Source organism: Macaca fascicularis, chromosome 20, assembly GCF_037993035.2.
Source record: "Macaca fascicularis isolate 582-1 chromosome 20, T2T-MFA8v1.1".
Lineage (NCBI taxonomy): Eukaryota > Metazoa > Chordata > Mammalia > Primates > Cercopithecidae > Macaca > Macaca fascicularis.
Window position 1 is genome coordinate 21,835,876 of NC_088394.1, and position 17,582 is coordinate 21,853,457.

Consider the following 17,582-nt stretch of genomic DNA (forward strand, 5'->3'; position numbering starts at 1 on the left):
CTAGCTAGGTGCGGTGGCACATGTCTGTAGTCCTAGCTACTCAGGAGGTTGAGGCAGGAGGATCCCTTGAGCCCAGGAAGTGGAGGCTGCAGCATGAGCTGTGATTGCACTACTGCATGCTAGCATGGTCAACAGAGTGAGACACTTCCCCCCATCCAAAAGGAGAAGAACTTTCAGCATATTTGTTTTGACATTTTTATTAACAATTAGAATGATGAATTAATTAAATTGTGATCAACTGTGGAAATTACATGATGCCAAGCGAGTGGTTCATGCTTTGGATAATGGAATCATAAAATTACACAACATCTAAACTTTGAGAGGCTTTTAAGGTGGATCATAACTTCCCATTTTACAGCTGAGGAAACTGAGGCTCAAAGCGGGTCCATTTGCCCAAAGTACACCTGGAATAAAGGGTAAAGCTGGGATATAATCTTTCTACTTTTTCTTTTTGAATAAATGAAAGCTACCTCATGGTTTGACTTCAAATAGACATTTGACAAAAACTGGAGCAGTGAACTGATGAGACAAGATGAAATGTAATCAAGTCAAATCTATAAGGACCTACATATTGGGTCCAAAAAGGCCCACTGTGCAAGCACAGTATGGGGTAGCTGTGCCTTAATCAGCAGCACTTGTAAGAAACATTTAGAGATGTTACTTGGCTGCAAGTTTGAGATATCAGCAGTATGATATAGCTACAATAAAAAGATGATGGAGTTTTAGGTGGCATTACTAGAAATAGAACTTACAAAAGAGAGGTGAGAGTCCTGTTGAACTTTTCAATCCATATCTGAAATTCCTCATGCAGTCCCAGGTGCAAGATTTTGGAAGAGACATAGACAAATTAGCTCACATCCAGGAGAGGAGCCTAGGATAGAATTATATGAATAATGGTCAAAGGAAGTGAGGAAGCTGCAAAGTGCTGTAACTAAGAGCTTGAATCTTGGAGTCAGACTGCCTGGGTTAATCCCAGCTCTGCCAGTTGCTGTGTATATGTTTGTTAAAATCTTCTTTTCACTGCCTGTAAATTAGGAATTACAATAATACCTACCTCCAAAGATAAATGAGGTAATGCATGTCAAGTATTAGCGCATAGCTCATACAAAACAAGCACTCAGTAAATGCTAGCTACTATTAGAATTAAGACAGCAAAGTGATGTGGGGGTAATAGTAACAACTTCATAGGTTGTGGTGAATATTTAATCAGTTAACCCATGCTAGGTGCTTGATAAAAAGTTGGTAGCTATTATTATTATCTGCAGTAGAATTGGTTTAAGGTTTCTAGGGATGGGACTGGTTTGGGGACAAACTATTTTTTGGTTTGGGCTAAGATCCACAGAACCTAATGATCAGTTTACGCCCTGAGGAAGGAAGTCAGTTGTAACCTGATTGGGGTGGGGGTGATGGTGGTCATCTAGACATTCTCTGGGGGGGTGGTGGTGGGGTCACTTTGTGAACGCCCAGACATGGTGAATTGGCATTGGCATTGTTGTTGAAGGACAACTCAGCTGTGTTCTTGCATGGCCATTTAGGCCTGTTCTGATGCAGGGTTCTGATCCAAGGTACCAGCGTGGTACCTCAGGGAAGTACTGGAGATCGTCACTTAAGCCTGTTCTGGACATGGTCACCGAGAACTGTCCTGTGGGCATTCACTTAGGAATCATTCGAAGTGGAATTGCTCCTGGATACGTTCTCCTTGTACTCTGTTTCCTCCTCCTAGTGTCTCTGCCTGAAGAAGCCCTGAGCACTCAGCCCTCGGCGACCCTCCAGTACCCTGGACAGCTCCCCGGGGAGCAGTCTACCGCTAGGCGGCGGCTGCTAAGAGAGGAACCCTCCTGGCGCGGAGTCTGCAGCTCTGGGGCTCGCTCTCCGGGCAGGCCCGGGGAGAGGTGGGGTGATAATGGGTTGGGGTGCGCGCGTGCCTCATAGGTGTGAGACAGAGCAAGCCGCCGGAGTGTGAGTCAGCGTGCGGGGGGCTAAGAAGCTTGGGTGAATAGTCACGGAATCTCACTCACGCTCGGCTCCTCCACCCATCCCATCTACAGCGCGTGTCCCAGTCCTGGGCGTGCGTGCGCTCCGTGTCGGATTCCGGGCTGTGTGTGTCCATTTGGCGAGATGTCGAGAGGGGGGCAGTGTCCCTGTCGGTGTATCTGGGCCCAGGTCAGGGGACTTCTCCTCCCCGTGTGGGGGTGTGTCCGAGCTAGGGCGTGTGTTCTTCTGTGCCTGTGCGTGCGTGTGCGGGTCAGGGTGGTGGGACCGCGCATCAGGGCAGGGTGCCTGCGTCTGCGTCTGGGTCTGTCTGGTCTGGATGTCGACGCGATCTCGACCTGGGTTCGTGTCCCTCGGTGTCGAGAGGCCCGCGTGGTAGGGTTGTCCAGCCTCCCAGAGGAGTACTATGCCTTGACACCTTCGCTTCACCGCCCCAAAGCTGGCCTGGGGCTCTGTAGGGAGTGGCCTGCGTGAGGAGCGCCCGCGTCCTGTGTTTCTGGGAGGGGTAAGAGAGTGGGGGCGCAGGGGGCGGGCCAGGTCCCCGGGCGCGGCGCGGGCTCGGGGGACCCGCGCGGCTGACGTCAGGCGACTCCTTAAATAGAGCCGGCAGCGCGCTCCGCTCGGCATTTCCCGAAGAGCCAGATCGCAGCCCGCTCCAGCGCCACCGTTCGGTCCACCTGCCAGCCTGCACAGCCGCGCCGCCACCGAGCGTTTCGTGCGCAGCGCTCCGAGGATCAGGAATGGGGCTTCGGGCGCTGGGCGCGCTCCGAACCCGGCGCACGTAAGAGCCAGGGAGCGCCCGAGCCGCCAGGCTGCCCGGAGTCCCATCGTCTAGGACCGGGAGATGCTGGAAATGCAACCGCCTGTTCCCCGAGGAGCAGCTGCTCCCGGGATCCCGGGGCACGGTGCGCACCCCGGCCAGCAGCGCCCGGAGAAGACGGCGCCCCCAACGCCCGATCCGCGCGACCGGGGCAGCGCCACGCGAGCCCTCTAGGCGACCGCAGGGCCACAGCAGCTCCGCCGCCGGTGCCCCCTCGGAAACCATGACCCCCGGCGCGGGCCCATGGAGCCATGGCCTATAGGGTCCTGGGCCGCGCGGGGCCACCTCAGCCGCGGAGGGCGCGCAGGCTGCTCTTCGCTTTCACGCTCTCGCTCTCCTGCACTTACCTGTGTTACAGCTTCCTGTGCTGCTGCGACGACCTGGGTCGGAGCCGCCTCCTGGGCGCGCCTCGTTGCCTCCGCGGCCCCAGCGCGGGCGGCCAGAAACTTCTCCAGAAGTCCCGCCCCTGTGATCCCTCCGGGCCGACGCCCAGCGAGCCCAGCGCACCCAGCGTGGCCGCCGCCGCCGTGCCCGCCCCTCGCCTCTCGGGTTCCAACCACTCCGGCTCACCCAAGCTGGGTACCAAGCGACTGCCCCAAGCCCTCATTGTGGGAGTGAAGAAGGGGGGCACCCGGGCCGTGCTGGAGTTTATCCGCGTGCACCCGGACGTGCGGGCCTTGGGCACGGAGCCCCACTTCTTTGACAGGAACTACGGCCGCGGGCTGGATTGGTACAGGTAAGGACCAGGAGCTCAGCTCCGTGCGCCGGGTCTCTGGTCGCTTCCATCGGGAGACTCATCCGTCTCTTGTGTTTTCTTTTTCTTTTAACCCGACTCGTTGTATGGGTTCAGGCTGACACGTCGGGCCATGGGGGACTATAACAGAATTTACCCAGAACTTCCCAGTGATAATCTAGATGGGCAGTTTCTGGAACTGCAGAGGGCGTTCCCTGTTGTCACTGGAGTCGTTGGAAAAGGATTATCTCCAGTCAAACCTAAGTGCCAGCTGGAGGGCTAACTCCCTCTGTGACCAGCCCTTAGGGTGCTCAAGGAAGGGACGGGCGAGGACCTGTGATGCCTGAACACGGCCCCATCCTGACCCTCTGTAGGTATTTGCTGGTACCCAGCACCTGAAGGACCCTGAAAAAGGGAAGGCGGTTCAGAGACTCCTTGCAGCAAGGCTCTGTTTGGGAAAAATCCCCAGAGTTCAGGTCAAATGACAGTGCATCCCCAGAGGTCTCCAGTAAGAAAGATGCCTTAGGGAGTCTCAATCTCAAACCCAGGTATTTGCTGCTGTACCGGGGCTGAGATCCCCAGTAGATCTGGCCCTGGGTAGGTGGTCTTGGAGTAGTGGAAAGAGCCCTGGATTCGAGTCTTGGGTCTGTCACTTACGCTTGAGCAAGTTTCTTAAACTCTATCAGCCTTTAGTTTCTCATCCATCCCAAGGGCAGGAAAACAGTTCTTGCCCTGTATACCTTCCAAGGCTTTTCTAAAGTGCCTTAAAGGTGTAAAAAAAACACTTCACGTTAAGTGATACTTCTAAACCAGCAGCCAAAATGTGGAATTTGAAGGTGGGCATGTGGGTGAAGGCTGGCGAGGGTCCTAGGGGCAGCCAGTCATGCATAGACTGTCTATGCTTCCCATGCATGCCAGGAAGGAGAATTATCCCCACTGGGGGTGTCAAGGCACAGACCAAAGCTTCTGTAAGGTGGCAGCGTCCACTCCTCAATGCCCATCTGCCTCCCCAGCCCTCTATGGTGCTGAAGTATAGGATCGGCCCACATTTGGGGATGTAATGTCTGGGCTCCCTGTTAACACATAGGTCACAGAATTCTCACCATTCACCTGACCCTTTGAAGACTTTCTAGAAACATCTGCATAGTAATGACGTTGGGGAGGGGTAACATGGTAGCTGACACAGTAGCTGAGGCTAAATCTGCTATTTTTATCTACAGCTTTAGGCAGTAGAGGTCATATGCATATTGGACAAGGGACAACTTCATTAGAAAGAGGACCCCACTGGACTTATAACAGAGGGCCCTGGATTTACCAAAAGTAGGGGGACCACAGGCCTGATTTAGCACCTTTGCAGGTTAGCCCTGACCCACAATAGTTGTGGTTGTGGGGACAAGGAGTGGGTCATGTACGTCCTTAGCAAGCCAACACATAGTCTGTCCCCATTGCAGCCAAGCAGGGGCTAACCAGCCTGTGGGTGGCCCCAGCACCATTATGTCTGGTTAATAGGGTAGGGTGGCACAGAGTGGCAGATCTGGCTTCGTGGCAATGCCAATAGCCCGCTGTGCTTTCCAAGCTATGACTCATGGGCATCCCGTCTAGGTGCATGTGGACACTGTCTGAGCCAGACCCCGGGATGGGGGAGGCAAACACATTGAACAGCAGACCCTGGAGTGGGTCAGCCACGACATTCGAATGCAGGCCAGCATTTCCTCGATGGAAAATCTGAAGATCGTTATGAAACCTTTTGCCAATGTGAAGTGCCTTTTAAGTGCAAAACAGCAAAATTCTGAGCATCTGGCTTTCAGATAGTGTGCCCTCCGATAAATACCTATACCCTGAACCCAGACTCTCCTCCCTCCCCTCTCTTCCTTCCACCACTAAACAGCATACCTCAGGCTTCCATCCCGGAGCCCTTGTCATTCAGGGATGGCTGCTTTTTATTTTTAACCCTGGCATGTGTGATTCTAAGCCAGCTTAACTGTGAACCTTAGAGATGGGAGCCATGCCTTTTTTTTTTTTATTTTTTTTTTATTTTTTTTTTTTTAGCACATTTGGATTCTGCTAAAATTCTCAGCTGAGTCTTGGTAGGTTTTATTTAACATCAAGCATGCTGACAGCTCCGCTTCTCTCTCCTCTCCCCCTCTACCACCTTTCTCTACTTTATATTTCTAAAAGATTATGCTAGAGTTCTGATCGTAATTGCCCTCTCCCCATTGCTCGACCAGGAAAGCTGGGAAGCTCCAGTGTCAGGAAAGGGCTGTGTGGTTTGTGCTTCTTTCAGTTACAAATCCACACCCCTAGAGTCAAGTGTTTAGCTTGTGGATTGCCATTTCTGTGCAAGGTAATACTACCCCACTTGGATGCTGTTTCCATAACCTCCAGAACATCTTTCTGTATATAAGGAACATTTATGTACATTTCTCTTTATTATGGCCAACTCATATGCATTAACTGCAGAAATCATGGGGATTTCCGGAATCCTTTAAAACCCACGTTCTCACTTTCTTCCTGAAGTCCATGAGCTATGTACGGTGGGTGATAGGATATTCCCCTCTCTGTCCACTGCCTTGTCAGTTCACAACTTCCCATCATAAAGCCAGGGTTCACTGGGCAGACATGGCCAAAGAACCCTTGCGCCCATTGGTGTGGACTGTGCTTTCCAAAGGGGGTGTTGCAAAGTTGCAGGCAGTGTGGATCTTAGTACGATCGGCCCACATCAAAGCCCCTGGTGATAACTTCCTGGTCAGGAGGCTGAAATCCAGATAGTGGAAAAATCAAAAGCTGTACCCTTAACACAAAGAAGGGGCTTCTTTCTGTGGGTAAATGGAGATAAAGCTGAAGGCCGGGTGATGTAGCCAGAGAGACACCATCATTTGGAGACACCAGGAGACAGAGTCTGCACCTTCTTGTCCTCAGCCTGATCCCCTTCTTGGGAACCAGTCCAGTTCAGGCCACCACCAAACCTAGCCTTCTGCAGTGGGTTCTTTCCAATTTGCTGTCTTTCTGCAGTGCCATCTCTGATGCTTACCTCAACTATGTATCTGGCCTGGGTTCTCCCCCACCTACATTTCCTCCCCGAGGTAAGAGCTGCAGGGTGGCCTCTCCTAGCTGCTTGGACAGGTGGGCAAAGCAACACCGGGCTGACGAGGGAACCAGGACAGGACCCACTATTGGAAGACCAGAGGTAGTCACCTAGGTGCTGTATGATTTGAAGAAAGGTGATTCTCCCAAGTCTCAGCTTCCTCATCATAGAATGAGACCTGTAGTAACTATCCTAGAAACTTGTTGTGAAGAATAAATGCAAAACTGTACATGAAATTGCCCTGGAAAAGTCTATGATATATAAAGATAAGGCAGTAATGTTACACTGTTATTGCTACTAATTACTACAACACCCCTGTTATCACTATTAATTCTGTTAGTATTTAAAATATTAGTTTCTGACCCTGCTGCTGTTATTAAATCGGGCTGAAGAATTAATCAATTGCTATAAAGATAGTTCCATACTTTCCTCTTTATTCCTTCCCTTTCCTTCCCTTTCTCCTTCCTTCCCTCCTCCCCAGTTCCTTCCTTCCTTCCCTCCCTCCCTGTTCCCTTCTCCTTTTCCTCCCTCCCTCCCTTCTTTCCTTCCTTCCTTGTTCCCTCCCTCTCCCCCTCCTTTCCTTCCTCTCTTCCTTCCTCTATTCCTTTTCTCTTTCCTTCCTTCCTTCCATGTTAACAGGAAGTCAGTTCACATATCTGGGTGTCAGTTTGCTCACCTATGAAATGGGAATGATGCCTGAAGTGCTTTGCAACCTTATAAAAATCAAGTAAGACTACGTGAAAATGCTTTTCCAAATCTAAGGTTATCTTTAGGATGCCCTCCATTCTAAGAAAGTTTGGATGTGAAATAGACTCTTCAGGGTCATCTTTTATAAGGAGATATAAGCTTTGCTGTGTGTAGTGGTTTTTAGAGTCATAGGGAAAGCTGAGTTATGTCTTAAGTGTTCTCAATTTTGCTAGTGTTTTGGTATGTCAGGGGAACGTGTGTGGAGGAAGTGTATCTTTTCTAAACGCATTGAAATGCCAACAAGAGCAAGTTAATACGTGATAATTGACTCTGTGTTCTGGTGTCCAAATTTTGATAGATGAGCCTATTCTATAAATTTCAGACTTCACTTCACAACTCTGGTTATTTATTTGTTCAGCATCGATGATGTTCTTGGGATGGCGCAAAGCAAAGAAGACAGAATATTTGCCCCAGAGGCAACAGTCTAAGTAAGAAAGAGAATAAAAATCACAGAATGAGATCTCCAGTTCATTTTAATCAAGAAATCATGTTCTAATTGCAAAGCCCAGTTCTCTGGAAATGCAAAACCTTAGAAAAAATAAAATCAAAGGCAGAAAGTAAGGGGCCTCCTGCATGAAGTAGTTAATGCAGACAGTTTTATAGTCTTTTAACAAATTGATCAACACATGAAACAGACTGATCTGTGCTCGCTAGGTATGCACACAGATGAATGTGTGTGCACACCCACACACATGCACCTGCATGCACAATTGCAGCATCTATGCAGACTTAGGCCTTTATACAGAAATTCCCTGTCTTGGTCCAGGCGAACATCATACACTATGATTAAATGAAACCATTGAGTCTATAACCACCCCCCCATTTGTCTTGCAGCACTCTGTCAGCCTTGTAGCATGCTGGAGATATAATATTTAGTGCCAGCAAATGTACAGTTCTTGTCACGGAGGAACATTCAGAACAGGCAAGGAGAACTGTCATTGCTCAAGGAAGTTTTTTGAAGAGGTGGTTTCCCTTCCCCTTGGAGCTGAGGACTGGCAAGAGGTTGCAATGAAGAACAGGCTTACCCCAAAGCCTTGGTCTATTAGTCCATTTTCACACTGCAAACAAAGACATACCCAAGACTGTGTACTTTATAAAGAAAAAGAGGTTTAATGGACTCACAGTTCCATGTGGTTGAGGAGGCCTCACAATCATGGCAGAAGGTGGAAGTCATGTCTTACATAGCAGCAGGCAAGGGAGAAATGAGAGCCAAGCAAAAAGGGAAACCCCATAAAAAATCATCAGATTTCATCAGACTTATTCACCATCATGAGAACAGTATGGGGGAAACCACCATGATTCAATTATCTCCCTCCCACAACATGTGGGAATTATGGGAGCTACAATTCAAGATGAGATTTGGGTGGGGACACAGCCAAACCCTATCACTTGGTACAGGAGAATTTTAGGTGGAGAAGATGCTCACAGCCCCAGTACTTTCCAGCTACACACATTGTTAAGGCTGTTTTGGATGTGAACATGTGAAAATACCACTGAGAGATTCTGAGAAGCATCTTTAACATCTCCGAAATTAGCATGTATCTTATGATTGATGGTGTCTTAGATTGAGATACAGGATGTTTCCATACTGATTCCCGAAATGCCCTCTGCCTGGAAGACCTGGCTTCCCCAGCTTAACCTGGACTTTCTGGATCTTCCAAAGAGCCAGTGACTAGACCCTGCTTCATCTCTGTAGCCAGCAGGGCTCTCTTCTGATTGGTCCAGGAGCTGAATTCATTTTGTATTTTTGAATGTTACCCATGCCATCTCCCTGAAAGCAACTATCCTGAAATTAGGGAAGGTGTGGGGCTAGTGCTCACAGGAGATAAGATGCGATGGTGGGCATGTCCTTCATGGCCTGCTGTACAGAGGCACTTGCTGTACCTTACACATATCTGGGACACATCCAAAGGGCCCTAACGGATTTGAAGCAGAGTCAATGCCCAACAGGTGCTATTACTTGCATTTATGCTTTGGTAATGCTTTGGTAATGTTCTGTGTATCTGGTGTGCAGGGCTGTAGAATAACTTCCCTCTCTTTGGTTAGACCTCTATGAATCATTCCTGAATGACTGAGTGACAGGGTGGGTGGGGAGGGGGTGGGAGCACACAGTTCCCTATTGATCAGATCCTCTGGAGGACTTGAGGAGAGGTCATCTCTACCTGTGAGGGCTCAGGGCAGGTGATGGGGGGGTGGGGCTTTGGGGGGTAGTGAGTCAGCCTTAAGGGAACTCATAAGTCACGCAGGCAACCTAAACCTGTGGGACTCACTGTCTCCACTGGAGCTAACTCCGGTGCGGGTTAATCCATTCATTTGTCAAATGCTTTCCATTGGCCAGGCTCAGTGCCAGGCTGCTGTAGGCCGGCTCAGCTGCCACTTTGTTCTCCTAATGGGCTGCATGGCTGGGCTGAAGCACTGTGAAGTTCACAAGCAGTTTGACAAGGTGGGTAAAAGCCACCCAGGAGGGGAAATGACCTTGTGCTTCTGAGGTAATTGCTGCCTGTCAAGCTACACTGCTGGGCTGTTGGTTCAATGCTATGCTCCCAGTGGCTTTCTCAGTGGGATAAGGGAACAGGGTGAAGACAGGGGACAGGGGAGTTATTATTAAGTATGCTTTTCCAGGGCACATGAGACAGACGTTTGGGCTTGGGTGATCTGGAGCCCGAGCATCACATGGATTTCCTGGGCATGGGTCCATTGGGTGTCTTCCTAAGCTTTCAAATCAGAGGAGCTGACAATGGCTCCACCTCAGTGCCCATGGCCACCAGCCACCATGAACACTCCCCACGTGAGAAAGCCAGAAGTGTCTGCTCTATCTGGGTGGAGGCTCAAGGACCTCTCACGCTGCCTTCCAAATGGTGGCATAGTTATTTGGGAGGGAGAATTTTTTCAGATTTCAGACATTCTTGTGCCACCTTCATGACATTTGCCAAAGCACAGCACGACCTCTACTATTATTTTCTTAATTTTTTTTTTTTTGAGAATCAAGCAGTGGCACAATCAAGGCTCGCTGCAGCCTCAATCTCCCAGGCTCAAGTGATCCTCCCACCTCAGCCTCCCAAGTAGCTAGGACTACAGGCATGCACCAACACACCTGGTTACTTTTTAAAATCCTTTGTTAGAGACAGGGTCTTGTTTTGTTGCCCAGGCTGGTCTCAAACTCCAGGGCTCAAGCAATCCTCCTGCCTCGACCTCCCAGAGTGCTGGGATTACAGGTGTCAGCCATCTTGTCTGACCTTCTTAATTTTTTTGCTTAAGATAACCCATTTAAAAATTATAATTTATCACAAAGAACACATTTTCCCCTTCAGTTTATATATTTTAAAATAGACAAGATATTCGACTGGGTGTGGTGGCTCACGCCTGTAATCCCAGCACTTTGGGAGGCCGAGGTGGGTGGATCACCTGAGGTCAGGAGCTCGAGACCAGCCTGGCCAACATGGTGAAACCCCATCTCTACTAAAAATACAAAAATTAGCCGGGCGTGGTGGCGTGTGCCTGTAGTCCCAGCTACTTGGGAGGCTGAGAAAGGAGAATTGCTTGAACCTGGGAGGCAGAGGTTGCAGTGAGCCAAGATAGTGCCACTGTACCCCAGCCTGGGCAGCAGAGCAAGACTCTGTCTCAGAAAAAAAAAATTTTGTATTGTGCAATTCAAAAGTGACAAAGGGTATTCAGAGAAAATGAATCCCTTTCTTTCCACCTCGTCTTTCAACCAAGAAGTTCCTCTTCCCAGAAGCAACCATAGGTACCTGTTTTTGTGTATCTTTCTAAAGATATGCTATGGATTTGCAAATCTAAAGCATACTGTGCAAGTATAGTTAAAGTAAATATTGTTTAAAAGCAACTTTATTTTAAAGCCACCCTAAATGGAAAACCAGCAACACTTGCCATAATTAGAAAGTGATCATAAAAGTAAGTTAGATTGAAAACAAAACAGTGATTGAATTTTTGCTCTCTAGTGTGGCTGGAAAGTTCCAAGCCTACAGTGTTTTCCATCTTTGCTTAAAAAAGGATACTAGGGGACGCTGCTAAGAGCAGTTAAAGAAATACCAATATCAATGTGAGACATTTCTCCTTGATGTAATCAGAAGGAATGAAGGTGAAGAGGAAGAGATAATACATCTCACTGTGTGATGTGGTGGTATTTAGTAGGTCTGTGTAGTACCTAAAATTACCAAGATGAGGCACACAACTGACGTTTTGGGAAATATTGCTGGAATTTGCTGAAAACTCAGCTTAAGTAAATCCAATGATGGGCTGGGTGTGGTGGTAATGCCAGCACTTTTGGAGGCCGAGGCTGGGTAATCGCTTCAGCGCAGGAGTTGGAGACCAGCCTGGGCAATATAGGGAGACCTCATCTCTAAAAAAAAAAACAAAAAAAACAAAAAATTAGCCAGGCATGGTGCCATGCACCTGTAGTCCCAGTTACTTGAGAGGCTGACATGGGAGGATCACTTGAGCCCAGGAGTTTGAGGCTGCAATGAACTATAATTGCACCACTGCACTCCAGCTTGGGTGACAGAGCGAGACTCCTTCTCAAAAAAAAACAAAAAACAAAAAAACCATGACATGAAGCTTACACACAGGGCAGGGTAGGATGTCAATTTTGCTTTCTCAAGCAGTTTAATTTCACTGGATCAAGAGCGGAAGACAATGCAACTTCTTTGTGTGCTTTTAACTGTGTGAAAGAAGACCCACTGCAGAAAATGGTGCCTGGAATTTCCCTTATATTGTTAACAGAGGCAATGTAGAGGGTGTCTATGAAGACAGGGCTTCCCAAACTTGCCTTTAATAGGGCAGATGGTCAATTAAGGAGAGATGGCTTTCTGCCCGCTCAGGGTGCCCCCTAGCCTCAGTGCTTGCTGCTGGGTGAAAGAACCCCAGATCAACCCTGAGGCTGATGGAGAGATGAGTGGGCACTGAAGCAAGGCCTCATGGTGGCACAAGGGCTTTTTCGGAAGCAATACAAAGACAGATCTTATTGGAGAGAGAGAGAGAGAGAGAGAGAAACTGAGATTCCAAGCATGAACTCAAAATGGAGATAAAGTTGCAGAAACTACTATGGAAGGCAGTTTCAGCACAGCTATGAAAAATTCGAACTCTGAGATGAGAAGGAATGTGTTGGAATCTCAGCTCCACCACATGCAAGGTGCGTGTGTGCCAACCAGTGGCTTCTCGGTCTCAGTTCCTCTATCTGCACACTGGGACTAATCGTATTGACTGCCACATAGGGTTGCTGTGAGGATTCAATGAACAATTACACGTAGAAGTGCTTGAAACATCTGTGGCACACGAGAGTTATTAAAAGCCTGTTAGTTGTCATTGTTGACCATTGATTTCTTCATCATACCTTTATTGAGCAGCATGCTGAGGACACAGAGATGAATATAACACAGAGCCTCTGGGCTCTTCACTGTTTGGTGAGGCTACTAGATGTCCATGGAAAGTTTGCACACAAGTCAGATGAGAATAGGTACCATACTAGAGATACACGGAGAGCTATGGTAAGTGGCGTGGAAAGGAGGGAAAATTCATTTAGGGGAATTTGGGAAAGCTTCCTGGAGGAGTTCCACATGAATTTATTGGCCACCTGCTATGTGCCAGGTACTGTGCTAAGCCCTGGAGAAATGAAGATGGGAAAGAATTAATCTCTCCTTTAAAGAGATAAAGATGCAGAGAAATTCAGTAGTCAGACTTACTGAGAGAGAGAGAAAGCTCCCAGCATTTGTGGGGTCATAGAGGAGGGGCCCCCACCCAGGGTGAACAAAAGAGGCTTTCAAGAGAGCTGGTGCCTATGTTTTGGGATGTTTGCATCTGCTGTTCCTCTACAGGGATCATTCTTCCCCCAGAACATCTCAGGTCTGGCTACTTCTCATCATGCAGGTCCCAGCTCCAATGTTACCTCCTCAAAGAGACCATTCTCAGCCACCTAGTCTAGGCTGGCTCACCTCCTGTCCACTCTCTATCTTTCCTCACCATCTTGCTTTATTTACTTCTCTCTTCTCACTGCCATCTGAAATTATTGTGTTCATTTTCTCTTTTACTTACTGTTTCCCCACTAGCCTGAAAACTCCCCCTAGAGACCAGGAACCTTGTCTGTCTTATTCATGGCCGTATCCCTGAAGCTCAGAACGGTGCCTGGCACACAGTGGGTGCTCAATTAATATGCGTTGAGTGAATACTCTTAGCTATGAGGGATGATTAGGAATTGATGAGTCTGTTCTGGAGCTACAGACTGGTCCACCCCTTTGTTAAGCTTGCCACACCTTGTTCTGAAAGAATGTGGAATGTGGATGCTGGTGACTCAGTCATCAATAGGTATTTATTGAGCACCTACTGTGTGCCAGCCACATAGTCACTGGAGAGAGAGGAATGAAAAAAACATACAACAATTTCTGCCTTCATGCTGCTTACTTTCCACGGGGTAAGAAGGAGATAGTTAATAAATAAGTCAGTCAAACATATCTATGTCAGATGGTGGTAAGTGCTATGGAGAAAATACGGGGAGGAGGAGAGAGAGTACTTGGTCTGGGGAGGGTATTGCAATTTTAAACAGAGTGGGTAGGGAAGGCCTAGCAAAGAAGGCAACATTTGAGCAACAATCTGAAGGAGGTGAGGAGGGAAAACATGCTGTGATCTGGGAGAAGTACGTTCTAGCAGAGGAAGCACACATGCAAAGGCCCTGAGGACAGAGGGTGGCTGGTATGATTGAGAAAAACCCAGGGGCCAGTGCGTCCAGGTTGGAGTGCCCAAGAAGTGCACCAGGGATGGGAAATAAACTTGGAGAGGTAACAGGGGCCAGATGGTGCAGGACCTTGTAGTGCAGGTCTTTGCAAGGTCTTTGGTGCAGGTCTTTGCAAGAATTTTGCCTTCTACTCTGAGCAAATGCGGGACTATTGGGTAGTGTTGAGTGAAGGCATTATATGATCTGACTTACATTCTACAAGGATTTCTTTGGCTGCTATGCAAGGGAGTAAGGATGGAAGGAGGAAAACTGGTTAGGGGGCTGTTGCAAAAGTGGTTGCAGAGCAGTAGTGGTGAAGAGAGATGGGAGAGGGGACAGATGCTTGATACACTTTGAAGGGACAGTGGCAGGATTTGCTGATGATTGCATGGGGCAAAGTGTGGGAGAGAGGACTCAAGAAAGATGGCATTTGTGATAATGATGGTAGCAGTGTTGCTGCTGAGGATGATGATGATAGCATTTCTTTTTTCTTTTTTTGAGACAAGGTCTTGCTCTTTTGCCCATGCTGGAGTGCAGTGGCACAGTCATGACTCACGGCAGCCCCAGACTCAAGCGATCCTCCCACTTCAGCCTCCCTAGTATGAAACTACAGGCATGAGGCACCATGCCTGGCTAATTTTTGTATTTTTTAGGGACAGAGTGTCACCATGTTGCCCAGTCTGGTCTCCAATTCCTGGGCTCAAACAATCCTCCTGCCTTGGCTTCCCTAAGTGCTAGGATTACAGGCGTGAGCCACTGTGCCCAGCCCAAGTTCCTATTAAGGACTTGCTATCTTTCAGGCCCTTCCTTACAAGTGACAGGCTGGAGTCTGAACCAAATATACTTCCCAATACAGCCCCTCACTTGACTGGTCCTGTCTATCTATAGATGTCCCTAAACTAACCAAAGAAAAGAACATTATGTTCTACTGTAGCTTGGAGTCTCCACTCCCAATGAGGAATCTGCCATCTCCCATAGGTAGGAGATAGCAGACTCCTCATTTCTAGAGATCTTTGAGGCCCTTTTTATAAATACAGAGTTCTTAGGTAACCTCTTGAGATCTGTTAAAGGTTAAATTAGCCCTTCTTCAACCCAGAAAAGGCACGTGTCACCCAATGGGAGCCACCCTGTTTCTCATTCTTGTTCCAGCCTCATCAACATGCATGGGGAGGTGGCTGCTGTGGTGACACTGCCAGATTTAGGGGGCTTGTGCGTGTGGCTTCCCTTAAGCAGAATTGAACATGATAACACCTTCCTGCAAGATGGTCAGAATCTGAATCTCTCCGACTTTCCCAAAGCTGCTGAAGCATGGGGAAATGTTCTCTGCCTTGGCAGCCTCTTTGCAGTGAGTTTCTGCTTTGATGGCTTTAATGAAGACATGAAATCATCTAACAGCTTTCATTTTGCTCAGGCGAGATGGCTTAAAGTGGAGGTAGCATTTCCTAGGATCAATCCCCATTTTCAGAAGTGGTTGGTTAAACTCTCTGAAGTTTATGGCCACTTCTAGCTGAAACACTGTGGGATCTGAATTATTAATTCCGTGAAAAATGAGTTAAGTCATTGCAAAGCTCTGTGGTGGTGCAGTCCCTACTTTAGGCTCCCTTTCCTGTATTTTCTCTAACACAAACTTCTCCATTAACAAGAAATTCTTGGGTAACTTGGCCAAATGTTTGTCTGTCACTCATTTCATGGAGAGGGAAAGAACTTGACTTAATTCAATTGTTCTTTCCTGCCTAGGGTGAAGAAGAGAAATAACCAGAAGTGACTCTGGGAAGTACTCATGTCAGAGCCACTTATAGGTTCTCAAATTTGGTCATCATTCAAATGGCAATTGTGCAAGCAAGGTAGTCTCTAAAACATGAACCTCTGAGCACCTCCTTCTGTCCAGGTGGTTGGTGCCAAGGGAGGTATGTAGAAGGATGGGGAAGCTCTGAGCTGTTCTGAATATGTCGTTGTCAGCTGGGGACAGTGGCCAAGCTGCAGAGAGCTCCTATCCCATGGAGAAGCAGGTGGAAGGAGGGATGGCATCACAAACTCAACATCCTTAGGGATTCTGTGGGCACATAAATGAATGAATGAAGTTGGCTGTGGGTTATGAAGAATAGGTGGGGACTTGTCCCATTTATACAAATTTTGTTTAAATAGGGTATTTGGTCCCATTTAGATAGGATATTGATTATCCCATTTAGAGAGGACAAGCAGTAGTCAGTCCTAAATGATATTTTTGATATCTCTGCATGGCCAGATCTCCCAGTTATGGCTTTTTATTTTTTTAAAGAAAAACTTGAATATAGCATTTTAAAGAAAGTGAACTCTCAATTTATAATCACATCTGACTGATTCATAACTGTTATAGAACACTTGTGGGTCAAACAGGACATGTCTGTGGGCTGGATGTGACCTACAATCTGCCCTCTTATGATTCTAGGAAGGTGGGTCTTAGAAATAGGTACTAGTGGCTTCTAATCCTGCTTCTGCCATGGCTGTGGGGCAAGTTGCTTCATCTTTCCAAGTTTTGGCTTCTCCTATATAAGATGAGGATATGATGAAGTGTTCCTGCCTTTTAGGTTGTTGTAGTGATTCAATGTGATAAGAAAGTGTTTGATTTTATTATTCCTATCTTGGGTCCTGCTTCCCTGATTGTGTTTGAAGGAGGTGTAATAATCACTAAGCTGATGGCTGTGCTTGGAAGACAAGAGGCACTCACTGTCATCACATGGACCTTGGTCAATATGAGGGGAGCTGAGGTCTTAATAACTGGGCCAATACAGAGGAGAAGAATCTCAAGCCAAGATGACCCATACTTGAGGAAATCCGTTTGGTTATAGAACGAGACCCCAGCCAGCCAGCCAGCAATCTCCACCTCTCTTTATTGTCATTCATGTACATGCCCACAGACTCCCTGTAGGATGTCGAGTTTGTGATGCTTCTCTGTGGGATAGAAGCTCTCTGCAACTTGGTCACTGCCTCCAGCTCCCAATGACACATTCAGAACACCAAACGAAGAGCCTATACACTTCTCTTGGCATCAGCCACCTGAATTGGGTAGAGGTGCTCACAGGTTCTTGTTTTAGAGATCAGCTTGCTTGCACAGAAGGTGAGTACCTCTCTCATTCTATTGGTGTAGATGAAGTCTACCCTGGAGCATGTGGTCTTGCTAACAGGAGGAGGCTAAGAGATGAGTAGGAGTGCACCATAAAGATCAGCTGGGAAGAATTTCTATTCACCCTTGATCAGTACTTTGCATCCGCAGAATGACAGAGGAATATTGGGATGGTGGGACAGAGAGGGATGGAGAATGAATACCTGCCAAGGTGGCCTCAGAGATGATACAATTCCCTTTAAAGTCAAGCAAAGCTTTGATACAAATGGAGGTTTGTTGGGATTGGTTCTTAGTTCAGTATTGAGAGTCTGGATGCATGAACCCTTGGTGGAAGAGCTGGGAGACCATCCAAACTTTGCCTTGCTTCTGGGGCAACCT

General features: G+C 47.8%; 1 protein-coding gene across 1 annotated transcript in view; it reads left to right on the top strand.

Annotated features, from left to right (window-relative positions):
- Positions 1-2,614: 2,614 nt before the first annotated feature.
- HS3ST2 (heparan sulfate-glucosamine 3-sulfotransferase 2) overlaps positions 2,615-17,582 on the top strand; it is a 106,715-nt gene continuing 91,747 nt past the window's right edge. The window contains exon 1 of the mRNA XM_005591455.3: positions 2,615-3,548. Coding sequence (XP_005591512.3) covers positions 3,064-3,548 — 485 coding nt within the window. The 5' untranslated portion in view covers positions 2,615-3,063. The remainder of the gene's footprint in view (positions 3,549-17,582) is intronic.